The sequence below is a fragment of the Musca domestica genome, unplaced genomic scaffold, assembly GCF_030504385.1.
Source record: "Musca domestica strain aabys unplaced genomic scaffold, Musca_domestica.polishedcontigs.V.1.1 2, whole genome shotgun sequence".
Taxonomy (NCBI): Eukaryota; Metazoa; Arthropoda; class Insecta; order Diptera; family Muscidae; genus Musca; species Musca domestica.
This window is the reverse complement of record NW_026712249.1, coordinates 14,640,110-14,661,479: the sequence shown is the minus strand read 5'-3', so window position 1 is coordinate 14,661,479 and position 21,370 is coordinate 14,640,110. Positions and strand designations below refer to the sequence as shown.

Here is a 21,370-nt window from a genome sequence, read left to right as displayed (position 1 = left end):
CAAGCTACGTCAAATTGCACCCTTTAAAAAGTGGAATAGCATAACGCCATTGTGGCCCCATCGACCAAAGTGTGTTCAACAGAAATTAAAAGAATATACATACATAATATTTCGAGTCGATCTGGCGGTATCTGTTCAAGAGTTTTTTTTACCCTCCACCCTGGAAATATTCGTCGTAGACCCCATAAAGTATATATATTCATAATCAGCATAAAATTCAAAGTCGATTTAACGATGTCCGTCTGTCTGTCTGTCCGTCTGTCTGTCTGTTGAAATCACGATACAGCCCACATTATTTGACGTAGAGCGCCAAAGTTTAGCAGAGCAATTTGCATTGTGTCTAGGATGGTTGGTATTTAAAATGAGATATATCGGTCCACGTTCTGGTATAGTCCCCATGTTACGGTACCTCCTGATATTGCGTATTTTCATTATTTATGCCACATTTTTTCAAGGATTTGTCTGAAAATGGCTACTTGTAGGTCATAATGTGTCCCTGAACGTGTGACAAAACATTGCATGTATAGGTCCACGTTGTGGTATAGCCCTCATATAAAGGTACCTCCCGATATTCGGTATTTTGATGGTTTTCGCCACATTTCTTCTAATGTTTCCTTTACCCTAAGGTGGAGGGTATTAAAAGTTTGGCCCGGCCAAACTTAATGTTTCTTTTTACTTGTTTCTGTCTAATGCCCACGATAACGCATGAAAGAATCATCCGATTCAGTCCATTTTTTTTTTTTAAATATTAATATCAAACTTAGATCGAGTTCTATAAGCTCGAAGAATAATACAAAAAACGAAGAATAATTAAAAAACTAAGTTAAAAATTATCATTCGGTTTTGCCGACAGGGATATAGGGATGAGCCGTTATATGGGGACCATGTGACGACGTGGACCTGCACAGACAAATTTCTGTCATAGGCTGCAGTATCCGTTACGAACCTCATATACAAAATTAGATATAACAATATTCAAATGCGAAACTTAAAAAATCGGTGAATAATGTTGCTAAAATCATCAAAATACGGAATATAGGGAGGTGCCGTTATACCTGACCTATTTGTAAACCCGATCATTTTGTTTGCTTACAAACTGCTGGACAGCGAATGTTTTCTCATCGGAGCGGAGAAAATCAAATTCGGCAGTTCACCACTTTCGGCCATGCGAAGCAACTCTAGCTATTTTGAGTCTATTTTTCTTCTGTTGTGGTGTAAGTTCTTGCCCTTTTTGGAATTTCAATGGCTTTACCCCAAGCTCATTTTTCAATATTTGCCGAATGGAATATTGCGATATGTTCAGCTCATGAGTCATATTTCGGCCACTGCGACGCGGGTTTCGATAAGGTTACTTCTTTACTTTTCGAACCATTTCTGCTGATGTTGCTGTTTTCTTCCGTCCACTTCCTTGACGGCAGGCTACGCTACCAGTATCACGGTAACGAGCGATGGTACGAGACTGGGGTGCTCTAACGATAGCCTCTTGTGGTTTTCCAGCCAAATATTAAGAAATCACATTAACACGCTTGGATTCCATCACGAATATTTTTTTTTCTGGAAAATTCGCACCAAAATGCTTTTGTAAGCTTGTAAACAATATAATAAGCTGTCACTGGAATTTATATTTATTTATATTTATATAATTTTAACAGCTGTCGGACGAGTGGCTTAGAAATGACAGCAGTCTGAAATTTGTTATTGTTTTTTCATCTCACTCTGTATTTGACAATTACGATATACTAAGTTGGGATCAAATTTGGGACTCCCTTCTAGAGTTATCATGCGCATAAGCCAGCCAGCCAGGCAGATCGACTCTAAATGTCTTGAAACAGGAGGATATTTAGGGTTTAAAACCGTTTTGTCGATTAGGAACGTTTTGGCCGTTTTACATGATATATATCTTCTGTAGCCATATGGCTGAGTTATTCAAAATGTCGAACCTTTGTGTGGAAGGTACTTGATGGAGTGGGTCGATATTGTCAGTTTTCGAACCTGGTGTAACACTGGAAAAAATATTAGAATTTGCCAAGTTTGTACAACATTGGAAGATCCTTTCTTGTTATGTGCGGTCCATTATTTTCTATGGAAATTTTTAAGTTTTTTTTTTTTGGGTTGGATGGTGGTTGTGAATTCCTGTAGGGATTGACCGACATTGACATTCTCTCCGAACTCGAATATTACGCTGTATCAAGTTTGAAGCAAATTGGGTACTCCGTTCGAGATTTATCCAAATGTCCTGAAACGAATTTGGCTCAAAGAGACATAGAGCTAAAACCCTTTTTACGGAGAGACATGTTTTCCAAGTTACTTGGACATTATATTCAAATATATCTTGTAATTTTTGTGAAACGTATACTAAGGTCTATAGATGATTTGCTTGGAAATTGTGGCTGAAATCTTCAAAATACCGAAACATGGGAGGATTTTTAATTTGAAGGTTTTTTTTTAACATCAACAAACCAACAGAGCTTAAATCAATCGGAAATAAAAATCAAGAACATTGAGAATATCAAAAAAAAAAAAAAAAAAAAAGTAAAAACGCTGTAAGTTCGGCTGGGCCGAACTTTTAATACCCTCCACCATAAATTTGGTACAAATTTGGCAATTTCAAAAAAAAAAGAAAAAAAAAAAATTAAATAAATAAATAAAATCCGTTAAAAATTCTGTTAAAATCTTAAAAATTCCGTAATGCCTATACGACGACGTAGCTCTGCATAGGCAACTTTTGTCATAAGTTATTACAATATTTAAATGCGAAACTTGAAGAAAAATCTGTTTATAATGTAGCTAAAATCATCAAAATACCGAATACCAGGGGTACCGTTATATGGGGGCTATATGAAGACGTGGACCTGCACAGACAATTTTCTGGCATGGGATGAAGTATCCATTACGAACTTCAAATGCCAAATTTGGAACGATTCCGTTAAATAATGTCGCGAAAATCATCAAAATACCGAATATCGGGGGGTACCGTTATATGGGGGGTATACGAAGACGTGGACCTACATGGCTCATTTTTTGATATAGGATGAAGTATCCATTACGAACTTCAAATACTAAATTTGAAACGATTCCGGTAAATATTGTCGCTAAAATCATCAAAATACCGAATATCAGGGGGTACCGTTATATGGGAACTATATGAAGACGTGCACCTACATGGCTCATTTTTTGATTTAGGATGAAGTATCCATTACGAACTTCAAATGCCCAATTTGAAACAATTCCGGTAAATAATGTCGCTAAAATCATCAAAATACCGAATATCGGGAGGTACCGTTATATGGGGGCTATACGAAGACGTGGATCTGCACAGATAATTTTCGGTCTTAGGCTGTAGTATCCATTACGAACTTCAAATACCAAATTTGAAACAATTCTGGTAAATAATGTCGCTAAAATCATGAAAATACCGAATATCGGGGGGTACCGTTATATGGGGGCTATTTGAAGACGTGGAACTACATGGCTCATTTTTTGATTTAGGATGAAGTATCCATTACGAACTTCAAATGCCAAATTTGTAACGATTCCGTTAAATAATGTCGCTAAAATCATCAAAATACCGAATATCGAGAGGTACCGTTATGTGGGGCTATATGATAACTTGGACCTACATGGGCCATTTACGAACTTAGCCTGCCTACTGACAAAATGTACATGTGTGCAAAATTTGAGACTTCTATCTCAATTTGTTCGAAAGATAGCGTGATTACAACAAACAGACAGACAGACGGACAGACAGACGGACAGACAGAAAGACTGACATACAGATAGACAGACGGATATGGCTAAATCGTCGTAAAATTTTACGCTGATCAAGAATATATATACTTTGTTGGGTCTGACATTAGTATTTCGAGGAGTTACAAACGGAATGATAAAATTAATATATCCTCCACAGTATGGTGGAGGATATAAAATTATCCGGTCAATACTGCCGGGAACTGGACCTAGAATTACATTCATGTAACATTACCCCTTTAAGCTTTCTTCATTGCGGTAGAGGTCACACAAATTTATCCCGGTGCTAGGCCAAATAAAATCATCACGTTTTTAATAAAATAAAATTCGAAAAAAAAACAAACTAACAAAAATTCTGCCAAGAAAATTTCCACATTATCCCAGAGGCAATAAATGTTCTGCTAATGTGTTTTAAATAAAGTCACGAGGCAAATGGTGAAATATTACTCCAGACTTTCATTAAGTAATGGCAAATACATATAACCCAAACACAGGGAAAACTTATGTGACTCCCTGGTGGCAAAAGTGAAACAAATTGTCTTTTATTGCAACACGAAATCCCAGACGAGGACAAAAATCATCCTTACTCTCTCCCCCTCCTTCCTTAAAAGGAAAATGAAATGGGTAAGCATTTGTTTGGGATCATTCGAAATGTGATGTCGAAAGGTGTTCGACGAACTTCATTTGGCCCACAAAATGTTATTGTGTGTATGGCCTTTCTTTTCTTTTTCCTTTCCATTTTTTTGTAAAGGGTCACTGATGAAAATGTTCAAATGTCAATTTGTAAACATCCCCAGTCGAACGAGAAAAAGGGATCAATCAATAAGTTTAATGACTTTTTATCGGCCGGGCAACAAAAAAAAAGGGTTTTGTCTACGAATCGGAATGGCCGGAGTAGAGGGTGAAGGGGCGTTAAAAATTTTCTATGGAATTGAATCGAGAAGATGAACATTGTGAACACATCGGATTAAAGAGATTCATGCCAGCAAATGGCAATATTTGAGCATTATTGCCATTTTGCGAATTCAATCTTAATTTTGGGGGTTTCTGTAAAATTCAAGTTCAAAATTTAAGTCTGATTAGAATGTATTAAGATGTAAATCTCCTTTTGGGGGGAACATATGGAGAAGAAAATGTTGTTGAAGTAAGGAATAAATAATGATTATTGGGCCATAATTAACTTCTGATCTACCAAATTTAAAAATATCAGACATACTTTCATTATTAGGCCAGGCAAAATAGACATGAAAATTGGTCAAATTGCGGCAAAGAGCTATCTCCAAAGTTTACATCGAAATGTAACCCAAATATAGGGGAAACCCCCCCCCCCCCATACCTTCAACACTGTTGGAAATTTTCGGAGTAAGATTCCTTGGAATCCGTTAATTTTAGGTATGTAATATGCCTTGGGCAAAATTGCAGGTATAAAGAAAAACAATATTTTGATGGACATTTTTAACCCTCAAGCGAGTCAACATAGGGGTCTTTTTAGACCTTTTTTTAAAACTTGATTAAAAACCTCCTTTAAACCGGACACGATCCCGTCACGTCAATCATGATACTAAATTTGGTATTCAGCGAAGGAATAAGGTTGGAATCCCGATATTTGTTATTTCGGTCTCTGATGTTATCAACAGTTAAAATATGAAGGTGGTTTTGGGAATGAGCCCCATATTTGTACAAAACCTACTAAATGACACCGAATTTGGTATTGGGTGAAGGAACAAAGCTGGAAACCCAAAATTTGTTAATAAGGTCTCTGTCGACCCCAAAATCGGAATTTGGTGAAGGAATAAGGCTAGAATCCCGATATTTGCTATTTAGATCTCTAATATTGTCAGTAGTTAATATTCTACAAATTTATTTGTCCTAAAATTCCACTATAGATTCCAGAAGACGTCAAAAATCTTATATGTTCACCAATGTTCCAAAAAAAAAAAAAACAAGTAAAAAAGCTGTGAGTTCAGCCGGGCCGAACTTTGAATACCATCCATCACGAATTTGGCAATTTTCAAAAAAATAAAATCCGTTAAAAATCCTATTAAAATCTTAAAAATACCGAATGTAGCCGTTATATTAGGGTTCATATGACGACGTGGACCTGCATGGGCAACTTTTGTCATAAGCCATTACAATATTCAAATGCAAAACTTTAAAAAAAATGGTAAATAATGTCGATAAAATCATCAAAATTCCGAATATCGGAGGATACCGTTATATGGGGGCTATACGAAGACCTGGACCCGCACAGACAATTTTCTGTCACAGACTGGAGTTCCCATAACGAACTTCAAATACCAATTTTAAAACAATTCCGGTGAATAATGTCTCTAAAATCATCAAAATACCGAATATAGGGAGGTACCGTTATATGGGGGCTATATGAAGACGTGGACCTGCACAGACAATTTTCTGTCTTAGGGTGTAGTATCGATTTTGAACTTCAAATACCAAATTTGAAACAATTCCCGTGAATAATGTCGCTAAAATCATCAAAATACCGAATATCGGGAGGTACCGTTATATGGGGGCTATATGAAAACGTGGACCTACATGGCCCATTTACGAACTTAACCTGCCTACTGGAAAAATAAACATGTGTGCAAAATTTTAGCCACCTATCTCAATTCATTCGAAAGATAAAGTGATTACAACAGACAGACGGACAGACAGACAGACGGACAGACAGACAGACAGACAGACAGACAGACGGACATGGGTCTGATATGAGTATTTCGAGGAGTTACACACGGAATGACAAAGTTAATATACCCTCCATAGTATGGTGGAGGGTATAAAAAAACAAGTTAAAAAGCATTGAGTTCGGTAGGAGCCGAACTTTGAATATCCTCCACCGTTTGGAACGAATTTGGAAATTTTGTAAAAAAATAAAATCCGTTAAAAGTTCTGTTAAAATCTTAGAAATAGCGAATATAGACTTTATATTGGGTTCTATACAACGTGGACCTGCATAAGCATAGTTTGTCATAATCCATTGCCATTATTCGGCAAAAAATGACGTTAAAATTATTAAATACTTAATATTTGGAGGTACCGTTATATGGGGGCTATACGAAGACCTCGATCTGCATAGACAATTCTCTGTCACAGGCTGTAGCATCCATTACGATCTTCAAATACGACATCCCCGACAATTTCGGTAAGTATTGTACCTAAAATCGTCAAAATGGCGAATATAGGGAAGTTCCATTATGTGGGGGCTATACGCAGCCGTAGACCTGCACAGACAATTTTCTGTCATAGGCTGTAGTATCCATTACGAACTTCAAATACCAACTTTGAAACAATCCCGGTGAATAATGTCGCTAACATCATGAAAATACCGAATATCGGGAGGTACCGTTATATAAGGGCTATACGAAGACGTGGACTAACATGGCTCATTTTCTATTTTATGCTGTAGTATCTACTACGAACTTCAAATACCAAATTTAAAACAATTCAAGTAAATAATGTCGGTAAAATCATCAAAATACTGAATATCGGAAGGTACCCTTATATGGGGGCTACACGAAGACGTGGATTTACATGGCTAATTTTCTGTTTTATGCTGTAGTATCTACAACGTACTTCAAATACCAAATTTGAAACATCTCCGGTAAATAACGTCGCTAAAATCATCAAAACACGGAATATTGGGGGTAAAGTTATAGGGGGGCTATACGAAGACGTGGACCTACATGGTCCATTGTCTACTGTATGCTGTAGTATCTATTACGAACTTCAAATACCAAATTTGAAACAATTCCGGTGAATAATGTCGCTAAAATCATCAAAATACCGAAAATCGGAAGGTGCCGTTATATGGAGGCTATATGAAAACGTTGACCTACAAGGCCCAGTTTCAATGCCAAAAATCCTGCAGACATAATACACATTTGAGTAAAATTTAATCAACCTACTTCATTTCGTTCCGAAGCTAAAGTGATTTCCACAGACGGACAGATGGATGGACATCGCTAAATCGACATAGAATTTTATGCTGATCAAAAATATTTAAACTGTGGGGTCTCAAAAGTATATTTCGTGGTGTTACAAACGGAATGACAAACTTAATATACCCTCCATATTATGGTGGAGGGTATAAATATGTTGAGGTCAATGTTAAAAATATTAGTTTTTACGCCCTCCCCCATGGCATGGAGGGTATATTAGGCATGTCTTCAGTTTGTAACATTTTAAACCTCACTAAGTGTATATACAGGGTGATATAAAAAACTGCAATAAAGTCAAAAGCCATAATTTTTACATTTTTGTAAATTTTAAATTTCGGAAATATCATCAAATTTTAGAATAAATTTAGATTTGTTCGAATTTGTCACCATTGGCACAAAATATGACCTTCAAACGGGCAATGAAACCGTCACACGCTGCCCGAATGTTGCTCTGCGATAATTTGGCCCATTCCCGGCGAAGCCCTTGCTTGAGGTCATCGACACTTTGGTATTTTTAGTGCCAACCTTGCTTTCCGAAATACTGGAGTCACAATAGTCCAACGGATTGGTATCCGGAGATTTTGGTGGCCATTGTATGGTGGAAACGAAGCGAGTAACCTCATTTTGTAACCATTCTTGGGTGGCGCGTCCAAAATGTTTGAGTGTCCAATGCTTGGATACGCTCTCCAGAATATTTTCGCGATAATATTCGCCATTTATTCTGATGCTATGGTCGATTAACACGAGTGGAGAGCGACCATCGGCTGTTATGGCAGCCCACACCATCACCAGGCAGGCGCTTGAGTCCTGGTGGCCAACCGAAGGTGCACATTTTCAGCTGACCTCTTTGGCAAGAAAACACGGTCATTTTGTTTGTTTACAAACTGCTGGACAACAATTTTTTTTCTCATCGGAGCGGAGACAACCAAATTCGGCAGTTTACCACTTTCGATCAGGCGATGTAACTCTTTAGCTCTTTTGAGTCTATTTTTTTTCTGTTGCGGTGTAAGTTCTTGCACTTTTTGGAATTTCAATGGCTTTACACCGAGCTCAGTTTTCAATATTTGCAGAATGGAATATTGCGATATGTTTAGCTCACGAGCCCTTTTTTCGGCCACTGCGACGCGGGTTTCGATCAAGTCGCTTCTCTACATTTCGAAGCATTTCCGCTGATGGTGCAGTTTCCTTCCGTCAACTCCCTTGACCCGGGTCGGGCTACGCTACCAGTATCACGGTAAGGAGCGATGGTACGAGACACAAACGATTTATTCACATTTAAATGCTGGAGTGCTCTAACGACGGCCACTTGTGGTTTTCCAGCCATTCCATCACGAATAATTTTTTTCTGGAAAATTCTCACCAAAATGCTTTTGTACGCTTGTAAACAATATAATGAGCTGTCACTGGAATAATTTTAACAGCTGTCGGACGAATGGCTTGGAAATGACAGCAGTCTGAAGTTGGTTGCAGTTTTTTCATCTTACCCTGAACACGGTAGTAAAAAAGAAAATTGGAAGTATCAGATCGTATATTTCTTAAACAATTTGTGATTTCATAGACTTTCAGACCTCCAGCTGACGATATTCCGTGGAGTCCGAGATACTGTCTTTACTCACTTTTCTCATGCAGTGAGGTTTTCTGGACTCTAATGATGTCGACCATGGGAACAATTCGCGTCAAGCAAGCTCTATCATCCTTTTATGTTGTAGAGCCTTATAACTTGCCGAACAGTTGATGGATATATGATCTTTTTGAATGCTTTTAACCCTCTCTGGATTGCACAGATAGGATGTAAAAATATCCTAACAATGGAAGAAATTATCGTCTGATTATCCTTTAAAATTTGTTTTAATCCAGATCCCTGCCTCAGAAAGTCCTTAAAATTAAGTCTTACGAATCTTTCTTTATTAACCTTCCCTTCATTCACCCAATGTCACCCATGCTCCAAATCTCTCCAGTTATATTAGCAATTATTCTTTATTCGATTTGAATATTCCGTTAATGTGTTGAACAGTCTGATTGCATCGCCGAGATGAGACAATTAACAGAGTCATTATTTTTCCACCAGCTTATAGCGTCCATTAATTCCATTATTATTCATTAGTTGGAAATTAAACTCGATTTAATCCAACAGCACCTGAACAGACAGACAACACACTTGAGGGCTACTGCGATTATTCACAATTTCACTCTACTTCGCGACGAGGATGGCAATTGAATTAATTTATTTTGAGATAACATTTTGGGGAGGTTGACGCTAAGATGCCTAGGCAGATGATGGCTTTAAATTAATTTGAAAAAACTATAAAATATTGTATTGTCTACGTGGCGGTTGATATTGGGGGAAGGTTTAATTCTGTTTTCTAATTTAAAACAGTAGTTAATTAAACGAAAATATATATATTTTTTTTTGATTTGCTGCAATATTTTTTATTAATTTATTTGTATTGAAAAATATTTTCAAAATTTAAACCAAAATCTGAAAGAATTTTTTTCTAGGACTAAATATCTATAAACGTGGATTTTTGAATTGATTTTTTCCAAGGACTAAAAATATTTTCTGATAGAATTTTTTTCTAGGACTAAATGTCTATAATCGTGGATTTTTAAATTTATTTTTTCCAGAGCCTAAAAACATTTTCTGAAAAATTGTTTTTTCAGAACTAAATGTCTATTAACGTGGATTTTTAAATAGATTTTTCCAAGGACTAAAAACATTTTCTGATAGAATTTCTTTCTAGGACTAAATGTCTATAAATGTGGATTTTTAAATATAATTTTTTTCCAAGGACTAAAAGGATTTTTTATAGATTTTTTATCGATAACATAATGTTTATAAACGTGGATTTTTAAGTAATTTTAACTAATTTTTTGATGAAACTTTTTCCAAAACTAAATGGCAATAAATTAATTTTTTTTCCAAGGATTAAAAGGATTTTTTGATAGATTTGTTTTTTTTTTTTCAAGGACTAAATGTCTGTAAACGTCGATTTTAAAGTAGAATTTTTTCCAAATATTAAAAGGATAGAAATAGAATTTTTTTTAAGGACTAAATGTATGTAAGCGTGGATTTTTAAGTTGAATTTTTTCAAGGACTAAATATTTGTAAACTTGAATTTTAAATGTAATTTTTTCCAAGGACTAAATATCTATAAAGTCTTTAAAAGTGGATTTATAAGAACAAATGTCAAAGACTGATTTTAAATACAATTTGTGGTTCATGCATTTTTAAGTGGAAGTGCTAGAATGAACTATATGTCTATAAAATTGCGTTTTTATTTAAAATCTTTCCAATGAGTTTCAGGGCTTGTATCGTACATTTTTAAGCAGGTTTTTTATGGTAGAAGTCTGAAGAATAACATTCTTAAGGACCTCCAGAGCTATGATCCTTAATTTCTAAAATGAAATATTAAAGCGCTATCTGATCCGCAATAGAAAGATTTTTTTCAGATTTTTTATAGCTATATTTGTGGGTTATGAATAATAAAACTTTTGAGGACTTTTAAAGGTAAATTGGTGAATTTTTAAAAATGGTAGAGAGGTTTTCTCAAAGTCTGGCATTTTAGTGGGTTTTTAATGACTACAAATCTATAATTGTTGCTTTTAAGTAGACATATATTCTCCGAGACATATTCGAAGATTTTGAATGAAAAAAAAATTATAGCCCCGATTTGAAATATATAGTTTACCTTCTTAATTTCATATGAGATACAGATTGGGATGAGCCGAGTTTGGATATAATCAAATACTCATTTCACGGTTTATGAGGTTCATGATAATCCAAAATGTTGACCCCTCTGTGGTGGAGGTACCAGGAGGAGTGGGATGGTAAATATAACTATTGGGACGTGCGAATTTGAGGAGAATCGGATGCTCATTTCGCATTTTGTGTGAATTAGAATTTTTAAAAATGTTGACTGCTTTTAGGGAGTTAAAGATGGAAGTGGACCAATACTGAACATCTCCAAACTCGATCTATGTTCGACAATAAAAAGTTTGGAACAAATCGTATAATCACTTCGAGAGTTATCGTGTGCACCAGCCAGACAGACCGACGGACATTCCTAGATCAACTCCAAATATCCTGAAACGTATTTGGTTAAAAGAGATTTTTTCGATATGACACGTTTTGACCGTATCACATTACATATTTCCTCTGTTGCCATATAGCTGAGGCTATAAAGAGTAGAAACTTGTTTAACCGGAAAAATCTTGATTTTTTCCTCAAAATATTTTCTTGACGTCATTTCCAAAACCTTTTTCCAGTCATTGTCGATTTTAAAGTAAAGTATATAGGCTCCGATCAGCCACGACCTTACTCTGTTTAAAACAATTGGACAACAAGCCCACATGCCTAATTCACACAAAGATATAGCAGTTGTGCAAATATTCATTTTTTGACAAATTCTAAACAAATAATCCAAATTAAACGAAAATATTTTTTTATTTATTTGCTGCAATTTTTTATTAATTTATTTGAATTGAAAAATATTTTCAAAATTTAAACCACATTTTCAATGGGTAATTCCAATGTCATAATTGGTGCTAGAATATCCTTGGTCAAGCGGGGTATATCCTTAGTCAAGCGAGGAATATCTCTGGTAAGCCTTGGAATATCCTTGGTCAAACGTGATGGCAGATCATCGGTAGATGGTTGCAACTCCAAAGTACTGGCCACAGGCAACTTGATATCAAAAGTGCTTGGCAATACAAAATCTCTGGTGAGACGTGGCAATGCCACGCTGGAAGCAGTGAAAACTGCCAATAAAACCAAAGCGGATACAATTAAACGTTGCATGGTTGTTGTCTTGTTGCGAATTGGGGCTACGAAACGACTCTGTGTGGATTTGACAAATGCCAAGCCATATTTATATTGTAAATTAGCCATTTTTTTTTTTTTTTCAAATAATTATTTGCAAATTTTTCCACAAAACTGTGTACATTTATTCAAATTAATTTTGATTATTTGTTTAGAATTTGTCAAAAAAAATGAATATTTGCACAACTGCCATATCTTTGTGTGAATTAGGCATGTGGGCTTGTTGTCCAATTGTTTTAAACGGAGTAAGGTCGTGGTTACTCGGAGCCTATATACTTTACTTTAAAATCGACAAAGTTTTGCTTCATTTTTAATGACTGGAAAAATGTTTTGGAAATGACGTCACGAAAATGTTTTGAAGAAACGAATCAAGATTTTTCCGGTTAAGCCAGTTTCTAGCTTTTATTCCCTCAGCTATAAGCAAGTGCTTCGCGGGAATGAGCCAAAATACCGCAGAGCAACATTCGGGCAGCGTGGGACGTTTGAAGGCCATAATTCGTGCCAAAGGTGACCAATTCGTGACTAAACTTTTTCTAAAATTTGATGTTATTTCCGACATTTTTTGCTTTCATTCAATAAAATTAAAAAAAAAAAAAAAAAAAAAAAAAAAAAAAACTAAAAAGATCAGACTTTGACAAATTTTCTACCATTTTTAAAAATTCACCAATTTACCTTTGAAAGTCCTCAAAAGTTTTATTTTTCATAAACCACAAATATAGCTATTATACCCCTTTAAAAAATCCGTTAAAAAAAATTATATTACTGATCAGATAGTCCTCCAATATTTCATTTTTGGAAACTCAGGATCAAAGCTCTGGAGGTCCTTAAAAATGTTATTTTTCACAGACCACGATTATACCCATGAATTTTCTTGAAAAAAAAAAAAAATAGTTTAACAATTTACGATACTAGCTCTGATACTCTTTGGAAAGATTTTAATTATAAATGCAATTTTATAGACAATTAGTCCCTTAGAAAACTTCCACTTAAATATCCATGACGTTTTTTTTTTTTTAAAGAATTTAAAATCAATCTTTGACATTTGTTCTTAGAAATCCACTTTTAAAGACTTTATAGATATTTAGCCCTTGGAAAATATTACAATTAACATTCACTTTTATATATATTTAGTCCTTGACAAAATACTACTTCAAAATGCTACTCAAAAATCCACGATTAAAACTTGAAAAAAAATTCTATTCAAAAAATCGTTTTAGTTCTGGGAAAAAATTCTATCAGAAAATGCTTTTAGTCCTGGAAAAAATTCTATTCAAAAATCCTTTTAGTCCTTGGAAAACATTCTATTTAAAACTCCATGTTTATAGACATTTAGTACTCGATAAATATTCTATGAAAAAAAAAAAACCTTTTTGTTCTTGGAAACAAATTCAATCAAAAAAACTTTTAAGTCCTTGAAAAAATTTTTCTATTTAAAAATTCAAGTTTATAGACATTTAGTCCTAAAAAAATTATATCAAAAAGTCCTTTTACTTCTGGAAAAAAATCTGATAGAGGCTGCTTTTCGTCCTTGGATAAAAATTCTTTTTAAAAATCCACATTTATAAACTAATAGTCCTAGATAAAAACACCATATAAATCTTTTTAATCCTTGGAAAAAAATTCTATTTGAAAATCCACGTTTATAGACTCTTAGTCTTTAAAAAAAATTCTTTCAAAAAAATCCTTTTTGGTCCTTGGGAAAAAAAATCTATTTAAAAATCAATGTTTATAAACTTTAAGTCCTAGAAAAAAAATTATGTTAAACATCTTTTTATTGCTTGGAAAAAATTCTATTTAAAAATCCCCGTATGTGGATATTATTTACTTGATAAGAATTCTACTAAAAATTCTTTTAGTCCTTGGAAACAAATTCTATCTAAAAATCCTTTAAGTCCTTGGACAAAATCTGTTTAAAAATCCCCGTTTATAGACATTATGTACTCGATAAAACTCCATTAAAAATCCTTTTATTCCTTGGCAAAAATTCTATCAAAAAATCTACGCTTATAGACATTATTTACTCGATAAGAATTCTATTAAAAATCCGTTTAGTCCTTGGATGAAAATTATATTTAAAAATCCAAGTTTATAAACTTTTAGACCTAGAAAAAAATTATTTTTGAAATCGTTTTATTCCTTGGGAAAAATTCTATTTAAAAGTCTCCGTTTATAGACATTTAGTCCTGGAAAAAAATTTATCAAAAAGTTCATTTAATCCTTGGAAAAAAATCTATTTAAAAATCCATCTTTATAGACATGTAGTTTTAGAAAAAATTCTATCAAAAAGTCTTTTTAGTCCTTGAAAAAATCTATAAAAAATCCTTTTAGTCCTTGGAAAAAAATTATTTAAAAACCCACGCTTTTAGACATTTAGCCCTACAAAAAAATTTCTATCCGAAAAAGTTTTAGTCCTTGAAAAAAATCAATTTAAAAATCCACGTTTATAGACATTTAGTCCTGGAAAAAATTCTATCAAAAAATTTATTTAGTCATTGAAAAAAATCAATTTTAAAATCCACGTTTATAGACATTTAGTCCCATAAAAAATTCTATCAAAAATTTTATTTAGGCCTTAGCAAAAATGTATTTTAAAAACCAGACCTTGTATTTTAAATCCAGGCCATTTCAGAACTTGGAAAAAATTTTATCAGACCAGACCTTGTATTTTAAATCCAGACCAATTGAGAACTTGGAAAAAATTGTATCAGAAAAGCCTTTTAGTCTTTAGAAAAAAAAATCTATCAAAAAATCCTTGTTGTCCTAGGAAAAAATTCACGTTCATAGACATTGTCTACTCGATAAAAATTCCATAAAAAATCATTTTAGTCCTTGGAAAATAAAATTTATTTAAAAATACACGTTTATACACATTATGTACTCGATAAAAATTCTATGAAAAATCCTTTTAGTCCTTGGAAAAAAATATATATATAAAAAAAACGCGATTATAGACATTTTGTACTAGATATATATTCTATTAAAAATCCTTTTAGTCCTTGGAAAAAATTGTATAAAAAAGTCCACGTTAATAAGGTTTAAGTCCTGGAAAAAATTCTTTCAGAAAATCCTTTTAGTCCTTGGAAAAAAATTATATTTAAAAATCCACATTTATAGACATTTCGTACTAGATAAATATTCTATTAAAAATCCTTTTTATCCTTGGAAAAAATTGTTGTAAAAAGTCCACGTTAATAAACATTAAGTCCTGACAAAGAATTCTTTCAGAAAATCCTTTTAGTTCTTGGAAAAAAAATATATTTAAAAATCCACGTTTATAGACATTTCGTACTAGATAAATATTCTATTACAAATCCTTTTAATCCTTGGAAAAAATTGTGGTAAAAAGTCCACGTTAATAAACTTTAAGTCCTGAAAGAGAATTCTTTCAGAAAATCCTTTTAGTCCCTGGAAAAAAATTATATTTAAAAATCCACGTTTATAGAGATTTAGTCCTGGAAAAAAATTCAATCAAAAAGTCCTTGGAAAAAAATCTATTAAAAAATCCACGTTAATAGACTTTTAGTCCTGGAAAAAATTACCTGAGAAAATGAGTTTAGTCCTTGTAAAAAATTCTATTTAAAAGTCCATGTTTATGGTCCTTGAAAAAAATTATATTTAAAAAACCACGTTTATAGACTTTCAGTCCTTGAAAAAAATCCATCAAAAAATCCTTCAGTCCATGAGAAAATTCAACTCAAAAAATTCTTTTTAAAAATGCAAATGTCTATTTAGTCCCGGAGAAAAGTCTAGAAATATCAAACATCCTTGAAAGAATTTCCTTAATTTCCATTATTAAGAAGTATACGTTCAGGGCTTAAAAGTTCTTCAAAAATTGTTCTTTATAATTAAACTCTCATAGTTCTGAAAGCCTATTAAAATATCTCCCCAAAAGTCCAGGCCTATAGCTCCTTTAATAATTTTTCCTAATAATCCACATTTATAGCCCCGAATAGTCCATGTCCAAAGCTAAACAAGTCGTTGAAAATTTGTTCTTAAAATCCCTTAAAATTTATCCTAAAATTCCACTTTCAGTACCTTTGAAAAAATGCTCCTTAACAGTCCACACTCATAGTTCTAAAGGTCCTTTGAAATTGTTCCTTCAAACTCCAGGCTTATAGATCTGAATGTCCTTTCAACCCATCCCTTAAAAACCCATGCTTATATCTCTAGAAGTTCCTTTAATATGTTCCCTTTAATACGCAGACTAAAGGCTTTAAATGTCCTTTCTTAAGAAGTCCATACTCAACTCCAAAAGTATTCCTTAAAAAAGGAAAAGGAAAATCAAGCTTATAGCTCGAAAAGGCCTACAAAAATTCCCCCAAAGCCGATTTCCTAAAATATGTCACTCTAAAAAGGTCTCAAAAAATTATTTTTTTTTTCAGAAACGATTTTCGAGCTTAAAGATCAAAATTTCATTAAATATTTTAAAAATTTCGAAGCTTAAATATATTTTTCTACAATTTTAGGAGCATTCAAATCTCCCAAAAATTCTTAATCTGTATGAGAGTATATATGTATAAGAGCATATACATATAAGAGTATGCAACATCTTCACTTACCGAACATTCGCCAAAGTATGCCGACGATTCTTCAAGTATCGACTGTGATACTTCTGCAGATCGCCAATGGATCCCTGTTCCGCTTGCATTTTGCTGGCAGGTAATAGCTGTGAACTATTCGATTGTTGGGCCCCAAGGGCCGATGCTAGCGACGAGGAGGCTAAACGAGTATTGCCGGGGCCGGCAGCGCTGACCGTTGCCGCACTGCTGCTGTTGTTCGAGGCTAAAGTTTCGCTAGAATTAGCGGCGGCACAACCACCGGTCACGCCAGCTAAGCTGCTGGGCGCTAAAACGATGCGTGACCAACCGGATTTATGCTGTTTACGGAACTTGTGTTTGATGCGTGGCGATGGGGTGGAGGTGGTGAAATCCTGGGTCGTACAACCACCTGTTGCGGAAGATGTGGTGACAGCGTTGGCCGAAAGGGAGGTACAACTTTCACTGCTGCCACTGGGATTGGCGGCGTAGGGGGAGAGTTGATCGGTTTGCGATGAATGCGGTTGAGGTGGTGGCTGTTTGGCGCTGTTGGTGGTGGTGGTGGGTTCTGTGGAGTCGTCCTGCTGGATGCTGTGTTGGCGATTCAATTGATGCTCAGACTCTTCTTCTTCCTTGATGTGAGGTAATGGCGAGGTTTGGGGCGGTGGGCAACAGCAGCGTGAGGGTGTTGCACCGGTTGCAGCTGGGGCGGCACTGCTGACACTACCGCCTGTTGCTGTCACGGGTGAGACAACGGCCGGAGCTGGTGTCCCCACAATATTGGCTTGATTGGCGCTAATTGTATTCGGTGGTGTTGTTGGCGACGACTGGGTTGAGGCTATGGCTGGAGCGGCTGCAGTGGCCACGGACAACAGGGATGTTGTGGTCGATAGCAAGGAGCTGGCCGATGCCGAACCTCCTGCTGCAGCTGTTTGCAGAGCAGCTGCTGTTGGTGAAATGCTGGTGTCGCTGAGCGTTTCTGGCTCTGCCTTGCGCGGCAAAATACCACTGGCCAAACTGGCGGCGGCAATATCTGCTGCGCTATACTGTTGATCAATGTCCTCTTCGTCGTTTATCAGAGTCTTCAGAGATATTGGAGTGGTGGCCGACGTACCTATGGTGTCGGCCAACGAGTGTTTCTTGACGGCCGCTGCTGCCGCTGCTATCAACGATTCATTACCGTCCGTCAGCTCGATGGATGATTTACCCGAACGTTTACGTTTTACTGAGCTATTGTCCGCGGCCGCTGTTTCAGCTGCCGTTGCCTGCACCGGCGTGTGAGGTGGACTTGTAGCGGGGGCTGCTGAGCTGCTGCCCCCGCGACAAGGAAGACAACAGCGAAACACTGTGCTACTGAAACACTTGAATGTCTTCGACTTACGTCGTTTGTTGGGGCATGAATTGTTTGTGGACGACGACGATACACAGCTACCGTTGCCGAAACTGCTGCGCTGATGTAGGGAGCTCGTGTTGAGCTGGCCGCTGCCGGCACCGGCTGCTCCTCCACCTCCGGCTGTACCAATGCTGCGACAACTGCCACTATTGTTGCTGCTGAGAATGCTAAGGGTGCCGCTAAGGCGCTGTTGGGGGAAGAGGGAGAATAGAGAGAGAGAGAGAGAGGGAGAATTTTAGTTTATTTTCATAATTAGTAGCGAAGCATAATATCAGAGAATGAGAGTGAGAGAGAGAGTAGTTGTTTCATCTTGTCTGGTTAACCTTTCCAAATCCACCCATTTGACCCTTGGCGGGACAATCGCGATACTGTTGCTGTTCATATTTCTGTGTACTGGACTTTAATTGTTTATTTTGATTGGTAAGTTTTGACAGACGCATGGCCTGTTGTTCAGAATGTCACTGTTATTTTGTCACGGATTTTAATGAGTTTCGGGTTGTTTGGCAATGTTTCAGAGATCACTTCCACGATAATTGATATTGGACATATTTTTAATTATTTTTTAGAGTTTTAGGAATTTTTCAGTTGGATATCTGCAATGAGAATTAAAAATAAAACGAGAATTAGAATTATTTTTATAACAATTCATTAAATAATTAAATTAATTTTAATTAGTTAAAATAAAATTGAGTATTTTAAAAAATACGAATAATGCTTTGGCGGTGCTTCAATATGAAACGTTTTCCCATAAAAGGGGTTCCCATAAAAGGTACTTAAATATCCCACATGTAATACCTCAATAGGTATAAAATATATATATTTTTTACGATTAGTTATTGTAAATACAGGGTGAGACAAAAAACTGCAACAAAGTCAAACGCCATCATTTTAACATTTTTTTTTTAAATTTAATTGAATGAAAGGAAAAAATGTCCGAAATAGCATAAAATTTTAGAATAAATTTAGATTTGTTCGAATTGGTCAACTTTGGCACGAATTATGGCCTTCAAACGGCCAATGAAACCATCACACGCTGCCCGAATGTTGCTCTGCGGTATTTTGGCCCATTCCCGGTGAAGTGCTTGCTTGAGGTGATTGACACTTTGGCATTTTTTAGTGCCAACCTTGCTTACCAAAATACTCCAGACACAATAGTCCAACGGATTGGTATCCGGAGATTTTGGTGGCCATTCTGTGCTGGAAATGAAGCAAGGAACCTCATTTTGTAAACATTCTTGGGTGGCGCTTGCTAAGTGCGATAAGTCCTGTTGGAATGTCATCCACGATCTGCGGCCAAAATTTTTGCGTGCCCAAGGCTTTAAAACACCCTCCAGAATATTTTCGCGATAATATTCGGCATTTATTTTGATGCTACGAGCGGAGAGCGACCATCTTCCGTTATGGCGGCCCTCACAATCACCATGGCCGGCGCTTGAGTTCTGGTGGTGGCCAACCGAAGGTGCACATTTTCAGCTGACCTCTTTGGCAGAGTAAACACGATCATTTTGTTTGTTTACAAACTGCTGGACAACGAATGTTTCGGGGAAGGCCAAATTCGTTAGTTCACCACTTTAGGCCAAGCGAAGCAACTCTTTAGCTCGTTTGAGTCTATTTTCTTTCTGTTGCGGTGTAAGTTCTTGCACTTTTTTGAATTTCGATAGCGTTATCCCGAGCTCATTTTTCAATATTTGCCGAATGGAATATTGCGATATGTTCAGCTCACGAGCCATTTTTGCGGCCACTGTGACGCTGGTTTCGATCAAGTCGCTTCTTTACTTTTCGAACCATTTCTGCTGATGTTGCTGTTTTCTTCCGTCCACTTCCTTGACCCGGGTCGGGCTACGCTACCAGTACCACTACCCGTAACGAGCGATGGTTCGAGACACAAAAAATTTATTCACATTTAACTGCTGGAGTGCTCTAACGATAGCCACTTGTGGTTCTCCAGCTAAATATAAAGAAATCACACTATCACGCTTGAATTCAATCACGAATAACTTTTTTTCTGGAAAATTCTCACCCAAATCCTTTTGTACGCTTGTAAACAATATAATGAGCTGTCACTGGAATAATTTTAACATCTGTCGGACGAGTGGCTTAGAAATGTCAGCAGTCTAAAGTTGGTTGCAGTTTTTTCATCTCACCATATACAAAATTGAAAAAAAAATACTTTAAGTAAAACCGGTCTTTGGGTTCTATGGGAGCTTTATCAAATTTTGAACCATATTAACATTATTTTGCAAAAACGTCTGGTATCCATAAAAAACACCACATGCCAAATTTCGGTCTATTTCAATTAAAAATTTACCTAAAATCTTCATATTTTTTTTTTTAAACCAGAGGGTAACGTTATGTGGCCACACTACACATAAACATTATTTGGGTTCATTATTTTTTACTCATCTCAAAAAAAAAAAAAAAATATTGTCGATCGCTTAGTTCTTTAAAACATTTTTGTTCCGCATTCCCATACTCATGGAGCCACGGTGCGATGGTGATTCAAAAGCATTTACGTCGGTATTTTTGTTGTAATATATTGTACCCAACCTCAACAAGCCAAAGTCAATATTTAAACTTCAAACAGAAAAGAAAATCAAATAACTGCTGATCCAAAAATTATAAGTAAATATTGGTTATAATATACATATTAACGACACCTTGATTGTAGTATACTTTTAGGGATAGAATTAAAAATGTACAAATTTTTTATGAAAGTAATATATTAGTATTTTTATGCCCTGCAAAACCATGACTTGGTATTATAAGTTTGATTGGGCCAAACATTATGTAAAATTTCGAAATATTGGTCCTGCGCATAGGAAACTATATATGGATCGTTCTATCGCACCGAGCTGAGTCAATCTAGCTATGTATGTCCGTCCGTCTGTACGTGTGTCCATGCTAATTTGTAATCACGCTA

At 35.6% G+C, this 21,370-nt stretch overlaps 1 protein-coding gene across 4 annotated transcripts in view; it reads right to left on the bottom strand.

Annotated features, from left to right (window-relative positions):
- The window catches only part of LOC101888529 (cAMP-specific 3',5'-cyclic phosphodiesterase), a 668,201-nt gene extending 649,178 nt beyond the window's left edge, over positions 1-19,023 (bottom strand). For 3 of the 4 annotated variants that reach the window (XM_059121825.1, XM_059121826.1, XM_059121828.1), the window contains exons 1-2: positions 18,774-19,023; positions 17,082-18,637 (exon numbers count right to left, since the gene is read on the bottom strand). In XM_059121825.1, coding sequence (XP_058977808.1) covers positions 17,082-18,637; positions 18,774-18,890 — 1,673 coding nt within the window. In that variant the 5' untranslated portion in view covers positions 18,891-19,023. The remainder of the gene's footprint in view (positions 1-17,081; positions 18,638-18,773) is intronic. The other variant, XM_059121827.1, reaches the window with a different exon arrangement.
- Between the last annotated feature and the right edge of the window lie 2,347 nt (positions 19,024-21,370).